Raw genomic sequence first — 13,074 nt, forward strand, 5'->3', positions numbered from 1 at the left:
TCATTTTACGTGGAGATTGCTGAACCTTGGCCATTCTAGCGCTACTTGCTTGAACCCCTAATAATGTATGAGGACTGTAAAAAAACATTAATAACAAAAACTCTGACATTTTAAGCAATTTTGCCTGGCTAGGACACATGTGGGAAAAAAAGAGGACATACGGTCACCCAATTTAATAGGTTTTATTCTATATGAATCTTTGAAATTAATTTTCAGCAATTTATTATAGTAGAATGAAGAATATGGACATGGTAATGTTACCAAAGCTCTCAAATGAATGAACGATAACATAAGATTGTGTTTATAACATCCTCATGATGTAATGCACAGCATAATGAAAATCTGAATGGTTTTAAGTCAAATTCCAATGCCGTTACATGGTGGGTAAATGCAATATGAGCCATTTGACTAAAATGAATGAGAGTTTTAAAAAGATCACTTATCTTACCTCTCTTTGCACTCCAATCACATAAAACGTTTTGCCTTCAAACTTAAATTTGCTGACATCTGCCCTGCAAGAGTGAGGCATACAAATGAAATGTTACAAGTGAGGCGTTCAATGTAACAGCTTCATGTCAACAGTCACTCTATAGGAAACTCTTCAAAAGCATTCATCTGCTTGTTGACTGTAGGCTGGTGTTAACAACCGTGCGAAACCTCATATGCTATAGATCAGGAGCAGACCGCTCACCGACCAGCTGATCGACCGGCCTTACATAATGTCTGTGAGTCACAGCGCACAGGCTTTCAACTGTCTGTCGGGAAACAGTTTTATTTGCAAGCTCTCAAGTTGATTTTGAGGGAGTACAGTTTCTAGTTGCAACTCAATTTTCAAGGTTATTGCATCAGATCTTTAAAAGATATTCAGGACTGGAGATGTTTAATGGCAAGACATCCTTGAGAAATATACATATTTTTTTGCTTTCTTTTTAGAGTCTGATTTCAGATTTAAGGCCTAGGATGATAATGATAAAGATAATTATAACATTTTCATTCAGCAAAAATAGGAAATCCACACCATAGCAATAACAGTAACAACACAGTGGAAAGATAATGTTTGTATCACTATCAAAACTATTTATTTCCCAGCTAATAAACAATAAAACCTCTAGCAGCCAATCAGAATCAACCCCTAATTTTAAAGAGCTCAAGCATTTAAAACAGCAGATTACAAAACTGCACAGTGAGCTTATAATAAACGGAATATTACGATATGTTGGTGTGGACACTAATATAGTTTCAACGTCTGTCGCTTTAAATGCTCAAGCTCATTTAAAGTATGATGGATTCTGATTAGCTGTTGATGTTTTCATCATTCATCAGCTAAAAAAATATTCTAAAACTGCTGTTTTCTGTGTTATTATTGCTATGGTGTTGGGTTCCTTGTTCTTTTAGAATTAGAACATTTATTGAAATATTAAAGTTATATCCTTGTAGTTATCATCCATGGTGGCATTAAAGGGATAGTTCACCCCAAAATTAAAATGACCTCATGATTCACTCACACTCAAGCCATCCTAAGTGTATATGACTTTCTTCTTTCAGATGAATATAGTCAGAGTTATATTAAAAATGTCCTGGCTCTTCCAAGATTTATAATGGCAGTTAATAGGTGTTGAGATTTTTTAAAAAGTACTCCACACGGCTTCAGGGAGTTAAAAAAGAAAAGAAAGTTGCCAGCCACCGCCAGCATTTTTGGTGATTTTCACCTAAATTTGACGGCCCTCAGAATATTTTCTGCTATGAATATACAGAAAGATGAGAATTTCTTTTTTTTTTTAATCAAAGTAGTGCATTTTCAAGCAAAATATATTCAGATGTCATATTCTTTCACCTGTAAATAATTATATGAATAATTGAAATTGCATTCAACAAACAGAACAAACACACACACACACATACATATATGTTTGTATACACAAACACACACACACATACGTATAAATGCATATACAGATCACGCACACATATACATACATACACTGCCCTCCAAAAGGTTGGAAACTCCCTAGAAAAGTGGGCTTTTGGACAATATTGGCATGAATCCTTTTTAGAAATAGGCAACTTAAGTCAGTGCTATATTCTTGATAGTTTTTCTTGGCAGAAGCTTTGCATTTGGTTAGCTAATAAAATATTAAAGCTTAATTCAATATTATGTGGACAATTTCTTAATTCTGTCATCATGGTATCGTGGACTCACTCTACTGTTTCATACAAACGCAGCTGCTGCCATTTTTTATTTATTTTTTTGGTACACTGTAATGGAAAATAAGATAACTAACAAACTAGTACACTACTTAATTATTTATGTGGTGAAATGTTGTGTAAGAAAACTGGTATGACTGCACTGTATCCCTAAAATGTCTAGTTTGAACTTGCCATTTGCTAGCAACTGATTTCTTCATGGAAGCTTTGCGTTCAAATATTTCAGCTCAGACAGGTTTTTCGTGTCTAATTATTTTGACACAAAACATCTAAATAATCTATCAAGCAGCTGTGTAATAAGTGGGATAATGTACATCCAGCCAGCTGTTATCACAAAATAAAGATGTATATTATCCCTTACTTATAATCTTAATTCAAGTGATAAAGTCTGTCAGTCGTCAGTGTTAAGTGCTACTGTAGGGTTAATTCTGCCTGGTTTAAATGTTTCAAAATGATTAACAGTTGAAAATATTAGAAATTTAGAAAAGTAATCAAAAAGTAATTAAAAGTAATAAGTTACATTACTTTAATAAAGTAATTGAAAAATTACACTACTTATTACATTTTAAATCAAGTAACTTGTAATGTGTAACCTATTATATTTCCAAAGTAACCTTCCCAACACTGATCATTAGCAGCTATTACAGCTCTGCATAATCTGGGCCTAAATTCATTAAATTCTTAACTTCACTGGCAATCAATTGTTGAAGCTATTAAGGTGTGTGGACCCAAAAATCTTTTAAAAACCTGGGCCAAGTTTAAACCAGTAACCAGGCATCACAGCTGGCAAAGGGGCATGTCTGACTTTGACATGTCTATATTGTCATTATTATGTAATCAAAATGAAAATTATTATTGCTGGTCTTCAATGATAATGTCAATTTACTTAAAAAATGATAATGATATATGCTGATATCATCCAAAACCACACTTTGGCAGGGGTGTTTCCAAACTTTTGGAGGGCAGTGTACATATACATATCCATATCTACGGGTTACACCTGGAAGACCTGGAAGTCCCGTAACTCATTCGGGGAATGCGCCAGGGCTTTCTCTACCGTAATACACCTAGAATGCGGACTGCCATAAAAACTTGTCTTTGGCGGGGAAACGTTGTCTCTTAATTGATGAGATATCTCGTCAATGGCAGGAAAGAGTTAATAAAGGCCTTCTTGGAAGTGGCGTTCCAGCGGATGATGTAGGCATAGCATAATCTCCGTTGAGAATATGCTGGTCTCGTAAGAACCAAATTTTGTTTACAGCAAAGGAAAACCAGTCTCCTCTTGGCTTATATCAAAATCCTCCAACATTTTCCTTTACAAATCCTTGTTTTGTACTTCTAATTCACAACCAGAGGTTTGTCTTGCTCTCTCCTTTGCACTTCTGCGTTCGCCAAATCTCACCGGAGCTTATACGCTACGCCTACATCCTACATCATCCGCTGAAACGGCTATAGCTAGAGATTAAGGTTTATATTGTGAACTATAAAGCCTGGAAGAGCCAGGACATTTTTCAATATAAATCATATATGTAGTCATCTGAAAGAAGAATGTCATATACACCTAGGATGGCTTGAGGATGCGTAAATCATGGGGTAATTTTTATTTTTGAGTGAACTATCTCTTTAGAACAGGATGAACCTTTTTTACAAAATAAGCTGCAAAGTGGACACTACACTTACAGTGAGGTTGCTTTTAATGTTGTTCACCAAACTGTCATGCACAAAATCCAGTCATTTCAAAAGGAATCCACATAACCTACACTCTAAAAAATGTTGGGTTCAACCTGCTGGGTCATTTTATTGGGTTGTTTTTAATAATTTTTTACCCAGGTGCTGGGTAGTTTTTCTGTAACTAAGCTGCTGGGTGATTTTTAATTCTGGGTTATTAAATATTGGGTTATTTTTTTCTACCCAACCGCTGGGTTGAGCCTGTCGCTGGCAAAACAACCCAGCTGCTGAGTCCTCTACAGGAGAGAGCGGATCTAAGCATCGCAGATTTGGGGCACTTCTTCAGCTAAATAAAGGTTTGTATACTTTTTATTTCATTTATAAAGTCTTTACTATGCTGTAAATTATTTTACACAACGATGAAAACGCCTTTTGCCCTGCATAACATAAATTGATTTGATTCATTATAATATTGAATTGAATTTAATTTGATGTTAAAATACACTGACCAAAATTATAAATGCAACATTTTTGTTTTTGCCCCCATTTTTCATGAGCTGAACTCAAAGATCTAAGACTTTTTCTATGTACACTAAAGGCCTATTTCTCTCAAATAATGTTCACAAATCTGTCTAAATCTGTGTTAGTGAGCACTTCTCCTTTGCCGAGATAATCCATCCACCTCACAGGTGTGGCATATCAAGATGCTGATTAGGCAGCATAATTATTGCACAGGTGTGCCTTAGGCTGGCCACAATAAAAGACCACTATAAAATGTGCAGTTTTTTCACACAGCACAATGCCACAGATGTCGCAAGTTTTGAGGGAGCATGCAACTGGCATACTGACTTCAGGAATGTCCACCAGAGCTGTTGCCTGTGAATTTAATGTTAATTTCTTTACCATAAGCCATCTCCAAAGGCGTTTCAGAGAACTTGGCAATACTTCCAACTGGCCTCACAACCGCAGACCACGTGTAACCACACCAGCCCAGGAGTCCAGCATCTTCACCTCTAAGACTATCTGAGACCAGCCACCCAAACAGCTGCTGCAACAATAGGTTTGCATAACCAAAAAATTTCTGCACAATCTGTCAGAAACCGTCTCAAGCAAGCTCATCTGCATGCCCGTCGTCCTGATCGGTGTCTCAACCTGACTGCAGTTCGTCGCCTTAACCGACTTGAGTGGGCAAATGCTCACATTCGATTGCGTCTGGCACTTTGGAGAGGTGTTCTCTTCATGGATGAATCCCGGTTTTCACTGTACAGGGCAGATGGCAGACAGCGTGTATGGCATCGTGTGGGTGAGCGGTTTGCTGATGTCAACGTTGTGGATCGAGTGGCCCATGGTGGCGTTGGGGTTATGGTATGGGCAGGCGTATGTTATGGACAATGAACACAAGTGCATTTTATTGATGGCATTTTGAATGCACAGAGACACCGTGATGAGATCCCGAGGCCGATTGTTGTGCCATTCATCCATGACCATCACCTCATGTTGCAGCATGATAACGCACGGCCCCATGTTGCAAGGATCTGTACACAATTCCTGGAAGCTGAAAACATCCCAGTTCTTGCATGGCCAGCAAATTCACTGGACATGTCACCCACTGAGCGTGTTTGAGATGCTCTGGATCGCGTATGCAACAGCGTGTTCCAGTTCCTGCCAATATCCAGAACCTTCACAGCCATTGAAGAGGAGTGGACCAACGATCCGCAGGCCACAATCAACAACCCGATCAACTCTATGCAAATGGTGGTCACACCAGATACTGACTGGTTTTTGGACTTTTGTGTACATAGAAAAAGTCTTAGATCTTTGAGTTTAGCTCATGAAAAATGGGGGCAAAAACAAAAGTGTTGCGTTTATAATTTTGGTCAGTGTATGTTTTTCAAACACAGTACTGTTTGTTTATGGGCAGGTTATGGAGTCAGTCACAGCACCTTTCAGCTACAAGTGAAACGCGAGGCTAAAGTTCATAGTTCCCCTGGCGAACAGCAGCCCATCACCGGCTTAGATTTCGCAGACACACCAGCATGAGAATCAGTGCTATTTCGGTAAAAAGTGATTACTTAAAGTTGAATACACTTAAATTAAAATGCTACTTTTAAATGTTAATTTTTTTTATTTCATGCTTGTTACTCAAGCTTAAATGTATGTAATATTGTAAACTATTGTTGTATTCACCAAAATAAATTTAATTTGTCTTATATTTTTGTCCATGGGTGTTCTTGCTTAATAATAAATGTTCATCTTGATTACTGTTGCCTCTATAATTCTGCAATTTTTAATTTCCAGCCCATTTTTTTGCCAGCAATGTATTAATTTTTGAACAATAGTTGACTTGACAACCCAGCATAATGGGTAAAAACATTTCACCCAACCAGCTGGGTCAAAATAACCCAGCATGTGTTTTGTACAATATTCATCCAGTATTGGGATGCCAAACAACCCAAGTTGGGTTTTAGAGTGTAGAATTTTGTGCCAGGAAAAAACATTTCCCTACAGAGATTTTCAATAGGTTTATTGCATTGACCAACACGAAGCTGGTTTAAAAGCGACTCCTGTGTGAGCTGTGCTTTATATGTTGCTATACTGTTGACAACAGACAATAAGCCTTTTTTGTCTGTGAAATTTCTCTGAAATATTGTTAATGTGACCACACTTTCACACAAAGTATAGTGATGGCAAGTGAATCTGATGAAAAGTAAAGAGATATTTAAAATTGATAAGATAGTTACCATTTTAAAAGGTGGATCCTCTTATTTCCCTGGAAAACCACAAACCCTCTTGCAGTGAATCCCAGGAAGGCTGTGGATCCTGTGAAATCCTGAAATGAATTAGATTAAGGTTCAGTTTCATGATGTTTCAGCTACAGCTACAGTCTTCATCACGTCACACATACTGCAAGTGCTGCATATTTCAGATGCATGCCAATTTAAAAGAAGTTTAATTACTTTACCAGATATTTTATGCTTTTTAGGAGAGTCAGTACCTTGCAGGGGTGTGGGTCGACTCCATATGTGTCCAGTGTGTGAGCCCTCTGAAGAAGATTTAACTCTGCAAGGGCAGGACACTGTCCCCTACAGAAACAAACAACACAATCTTACAATCTAACATCTACAAATATATCAAAACTTTCAAATCTCTAAATTACTACTATTAAATGTTTCTTAAGCATCAAATCAGCATATTAGAATGATTTCTGAAGGATCATGTGACACTGAAGACTGGAGTAATGATGCTGCAAATTCAGCTTTTTCAAATAAAAATCTTCCAAACTTCCGAACGGTAGTATACAATTAAATGTAGTTCTCCAGTGGTCATGCAGCTTAAATTTGGCATTTTTTCTCTCACCTCAGCTCATTCTGATGGATCTCCATGATCTTGCGCTCTAGCTTGAGTGACTGTTTGGGGAAGAGCTTGAAGTCGCTGATGTAGTCTGCTGGATGTTCTTCAGGATCGTAGTCCCCAAGCTCAGCTACAACAAAACCAGCCTTAAAACTCATCAAACGACCATATGAAAAGCTGATGAGCCTGTGGAACAAGAGACTTTCATCTGCTCCTGATCTAAATGAGGTACATATCTATCAGAAACTCTCTTTGCTGTTCACTTTATGAGCAGGGAAATGTGGAAAGAGGATTGGAATATGACAGTTCATTAGTTAAAAAGCTTCCAGTTAGAAAATGTCTCAGGAACACCGTGTTACTAGCGCTGACAGAGTCTGAGGTCAAATTGTAGTCAAGCTTTGGTTATATAAGAAAATGTAATGAAAAGTGTGATTGGTTGTAAAAGCTGTTTTAAGATGAGACTGTTTTCTTACCCTGTACTATACAGGCTCCAAGATACGCAGCATCAGCGAACGGACATAACAGCCTACCGTGGTACACGTCTCTCTTCAACTGCAGGTACAGAAGATACCTGACAATAGAAACAAGGGGACATTTACAAAGAGTGTTTGTGTTATTTTGACATGAAACATGCACCATGGATTCTCTACGCTACTTTAAAGAAATATTTCTAAATATAACAAAAGCTGTTGTTGTACGAGGAACATACAAAACAACAGGTGACTGAACAGGATGCTTTGTCTCAAAGTGTGACAGCTTTAATGAGCTTCTAGTGTTGCAATTGGCTGGTATTTAATAAAGATACCCTTCCATTCTGGCAGCATCTCCTCATTTCCAGAGCAGAAACGTCTACCAGATGGTCTGCATGTGCCCGCTGGCAAATCAGCCCTGCTTAAGTACACTAACATTACTAGGACCTGAGCACTCAGCACTACGGTTGCCTTTAAGAAATGTTACTCTTGTAAAGCCTAAAAATAAATATAGACATGAGATGATACACCTCAAAGAGGTAAGTATAAAGTAACAATGATATTCACACAGAAAACACACATGTACTTCAAAAAATAAACTTAATCCCTATGAAAATCTTTAATTAATTTAAGTACAGAAAAAGTGCATTGTGCTCTAGGTATGGAGGAGCTCAGTATTATTTTTTAAAATGATGGTCAGGCTTGAAAATGCACAATAAACCCTGCGTTATTATTTTCATCCAAGTTCATGCATAAGGACAGGACTAGTGCAAATTCACTATACTTATTAAAGAAATAATGATCTAATAATAGGATTATACTGAAGGTTGAAATGTTTTCTTATCTACTTATCTATATGTAGCAGCTATTAGTTTTTGAATCCAATGTTTTAATGTTTTTTGAAAGTGCATACCAAAGCACACCAAATGTAAGCATTAATCTGTAAACTAAAATATTTTTACATAATTACATAGATATTTTTAATTACACATTTGTTATGATGAAGTTGACATTTAATACATTTAAAATATATTAACTTTAAATTTCCTGTTGAATATCAAACTACAGTTAAAATTATAATCAATTCTTACAAAATATTATTAAAATATAATTTAAAATGTACTTTGAAGGAAAAAGAATAATTTATTACAAAGTGCACTTCTTAAAAGTCTACTAAAGTTTGTTATGAAACAGTCATCAAAGTGTCATTCTTTAAGTACACTTAAGTTGCATATTATATTTTGTAATAGTACAGTTTTTTAAAAATACTTTAAATAACATTTAAAGTACACTGCTGGTGCACATTAAATACTATTAAGTGCACTTATTTCCAATAAGAGTTATGTGACAAATTTACAGGTGAAACATTAGGATGGTTTGCAGGACATTTCAAGCCATTTCAGAGGTTATCACATTTGATGAAAGACTATAAAAGCTTTTTTCTACTGGCATAATGTGCACTCATGAATCGTTACTGATAAGAATAATAGAGTGCATTTTGATTTTAAGTTGACTTGTACAACAGGACTGCAGTGCATTGGCCAAAAGCTTTTTGTGCACTTGCACATTTCTGTTTTCTCCATTCTCGCTCTTCCTAACCCACTGCACTCAAATCTATTCTTTATATTAAATATTAAACACAGAGAGAGCAGTAGGAAAGAAATATAGTTGTTTTCTATGTCAAAGTGAGCTTTAACAGAAAAAAGTGGTACGGAGCAGAAAATAGCGTGAATGTTCACATAAATGCATCTCTTGTCCATCTCAATCCCTTCATTCCTGTTTCACAGGATGTTCCAATTTAAACTCAAAGAACCTGGGCTACACTCTCACACACATACGCCTTTGCACTCTTTCAAGCTTCTGTCTGGCCACAGGAACATCCTGGTTTTCCAGCGCGCAGAGAAAGCGTGGAAGATCCAGAAAGACAAATACATTTATCTTCACAGTTCAGATGGTGCACATGCACCGAGCATCATGTTGAGAGAGCAGCACTAATGAGTTAGTCACACTAACAATCTGTGAGTGTGTGTGTGTGCGTGTGTGTGTGTGTTTGAGATGAAATCAAAGCTTGCTTTTGGACGACTGCTCTCTGATAACGTTGGAGGAATATGTGACACACACTGACACTGACAGTCTATTCAGAATATTTTTACTTCCTTTTGAGGACAAAAAAAAAAAAAAAATCCTATTAACATAGAACTGAGGAGTAAACATGTTTCATATTCATTTTTGGAAAAATAAAAATGTCCAAAATAATAAAAAGAAAAATCTTTTAAAAATCTAGTTTAAAAACAGAAAAAGTTTGTGCTTATTAAACTATTCTTGATTTTTTTTTTTTTTTTTTTTGTAATCATGTATTTTTAAGTATTATAAAGTATACAAACAATATCACTCTAACAGATAGATAGATAGATAGATAGATAGATAGATAGATAGATCTGAATCATTCTAATGAATCATTTCATCCTAAACATTGCTTTCTCTCTCATACATAGCACTGGGAAGTCTGAATCATTCGAATGAATCGATTTGTCCTAAACGTCTCTGTTTCTCTCATATGTAGCACTGGAAAGTCTGATTCATTCTAATAAATCATTTCATCCTAAACATTGCTGTCTCTCTCACATGTAGCGCTGGAAAATCTGATTCATTTTAATGATTAGGTTTCTTCTAAAAGTCAGTCTCTGTCATATGTAGGGCTGGAAAGTCTGATTCAATCGAATGACTCGATTTGTCCTAAACATCTCTGTCTGGGCTGGAAAGTCTGAATCATTCTAATGAATCATTTCATCCTAAACACTGCTGTCTCTCTCATATGTAGCGCTGGAAAGTCTGATTCATTCTCATTCTAATGAATCGTTCGTGAATTCATGAATTCATTCTAATTAATTGTTTTGTCCTAAACATCACTATCTCTCATATGTAATGCTGGAAAATCTGATTCATTTGAATGAATTATTTCGTACTAAACTTCACTGTCTGGAAGGTCTGATTCATTCTCATTCTAAAGAATCGTATTCATTCTAATGAATCGTTTAATACTAAATGTTTATTCAAAAAGCCATATTATAAATATACAGAATAACAGTCCACCCACCTGGAGATTTCTGGCTTTGTCACTGATTAGAGCACAGATTTCGGTAAACGTGCTTGATTTTTCTGAAAATAATGTTCTGGAGTGAAATATGACCCGGACATGTTCTTAACAGGTTTCATGAGATTCACTATAATGAGATCACACTGCTTACTTTGACATGAAAGCAGCCGCTTTGGCTTCAGCTGCAAAGTAAACATGCTCTTTCCAAATGAAACTGGAACAATCTGCCCAGGAGGCGTTTTTAAAATGCAAATCTCTTCCAGAGCATCCTCGGCCTCGTACACTTGACTTGAGCGATTCAGAGCTGTTTATACTGTGACTGGCCGGGGTTGTTTTTACGTTATTCTAATGCCATTTGAACATTAGATCACAGCCCCGTTACCTTGTCAGCTCTTCCTTGATCTTGATTGGCTCCTGCGGGTAGAACTTCACCCTGAAGCACATAGTGTACGGCTGCTGACCTGAAAACAGCACAACATCAACAATCAGACGAGGGGAGAGAGAGAGACAACACTTGAGGGTGAGCCGGTAAATGTGAGACAGATTATGCAGAGAACTGTAACCGAGGGCATGAGGGGAGCTAAAATGATTATATTAATCCATGAGATGAGGGAAACCCCTCTGGTGAAGAATGAAATGAAGTCTTCAAAGATAAACGTAATGAGTCTGAGAAGTTTACAGCTCAGAGGGAAAGATTGATTTCATTGACGTCACTTCAGAGAATGTCTGCTTAGAAGAGTCATTTCACACTTTGTCTGCGATCTCTCTCTGTCATTTTTTTATGATTGTGAGTGACGTTTAACCTCTCTAAGTTTGGTCACATTAGCAATATTTCTGTGACATTTCTCAGGCGAAAAGTCCTTTGTCTATATTGTAAATAGCATAAACATATGAAGCACAACTCACACATAAGTCACTTTCAAACAGAGCAGCTTCATGTTGATCAAAGTAGCAAATTATTATGACGAAACTGAATCCGTTGCAAAATCTGTGTGGGTAATTTTCCACCTTACATAACATTTCAAATGGCAAGGATTCCTACAGAAATGTAATGTTAATTTTGACAGCATTTTTTTTTTTATATCTACAATAGATTTAATAGACTAAAAACAGGTTTAGTTAAACTAGTTAGTGCATTATTAATTATAATTATTATTATATTATTCTAATCATTATTATTATTATTATTATTAAGATTAAATTAATAAAAAAAATCCATTATATACTTCTGGGAAAAACATTTATTAATATGTTAATAAACATGCAATACAGACACTACTGTGACATTTAAAATGTTTTTTTAGGCTGCTATCACTTCAAGACCTAATGCACAGATCCACTACATTTATACACATCTGATATTCTCCCAACTGTTTATGTTCACTTAAGACATAACTAACTGTGTTGACATGAATACTCATTTTGACATCATTTTGTGTGTATTTGTCTGTTCAAGCACAATAAGATGTGAAAGAGAAGTAAATGCATTGCTTTCTGTGTGCACTTTGCGTATATAAGAATAAATTGCGTCCCAAATGATGCTCTATACGCTATGCACTTGCACGCTATTTGCTTGCACTATAGTATGCACTCAGCCATGTATACATTTTTATAAGGTTATTTTGTCATTCATAATTGGAGTCTGATAGCCCCTCCCCTTCCGCTATGTAATTAAAGCTGCAACATTTAATTTAACACTCCACACTTGTTTTTTGTTTGTTTGTTTGTTTCCCAGTTATTTAGTGCATCATCCGGTATGCATTTTTTAATCTTGGACTTTTAATCTTACATTTAAAGGATGCCCATTTTCCACAAGTTCTTTAGACAAGTCTATAATATACTTTGGTTAAAAATTCTTAATGGTTGTGTAAAACAACACCCTTTTTACCTTTGCCAAAATCAGCTCTGCAAAAATCATCCCATTCTGATGGATTGTTCCTTTAAATGCAAATGAGCTCTGCTCGCCCCGTCTCTCTCTTCTCTCTGTGTAGTGACGAGCTGCGCTCGGAGAGATTGTTTACTTTAGCCGCATTTAGGCCAGTGACACACTGGATGCGTGGCGTAAGCGTCTCAGCTGCGTGGCGTGTCCGTTTTTATTTCGGCTCCCATGTTAACAGGTTAGAGCTTGCACACTGCCTGCGTGAGACGCGCGTAAAACGCGTGCTTGCTAGAAATAGAACCGACGCCTATTTTTCACGCGACACGCAAGCGTGTTGGAAGCGTTTCCAGGCAAAATAGAATAGGAAAATATGTTTATATGTCATTTTGTACACAAATACATAT

At 36.5% G+C, this 13,074-nt stretch overlaps 1 protein-coding gene across 1 annotated transcript in view; it reads right to left on the minus strand.

Annotated features, from left to right (window-relative positions):
* The window catches only part of frmd3 (FERM domain containing 3), a 78,887-nt gene that overhangs the window by 42,401 nt on the left and 23,412 nt on the right, over positions 1–13,074 (minus strand). The window contains exons 4-9 of the mRNA XM_051116926.1: positions 11,174–11,252; positions 7,698–7,795; positions 7,231–7,354; positions 6,869–6,956; positions 6,615–6,703; positions 449–512 (exon numbers count right to left, since the gene is read on the minus strand). Coding sequence (XP_050972883.1) covers positions 449–512; positions 6,615–6,703; positions 6,869–6,956; positions 7,231–7,354; positions 7,698–7,795; positions 11,174–11,252 — 542 coding nt within the window. The remainder of the gene's footprint in view (positions 1–448; positions 513–6,614; positions 6,704–6,868; positions 6,957–7,230; positions 7,355–7,697; positions 7,796–11,173; positions 11,253–13,074) is intronic.

This window comes from Labeo rohita, chromosome 8 (assembly GCF_022985175.1).
Source record: "Labeo rohita strain BAU-BD-2019 chromosome 8, IGBB_LRoh.1.0, whole genome shotgun sequence".
NCBI classification, from domain to species: domain Eukaryota; kingdom Metazoa; phylum Chordata; class Actinopteri; order Cypriniformes; family Cyprinidae; genus Labeo; species Labeo rohita.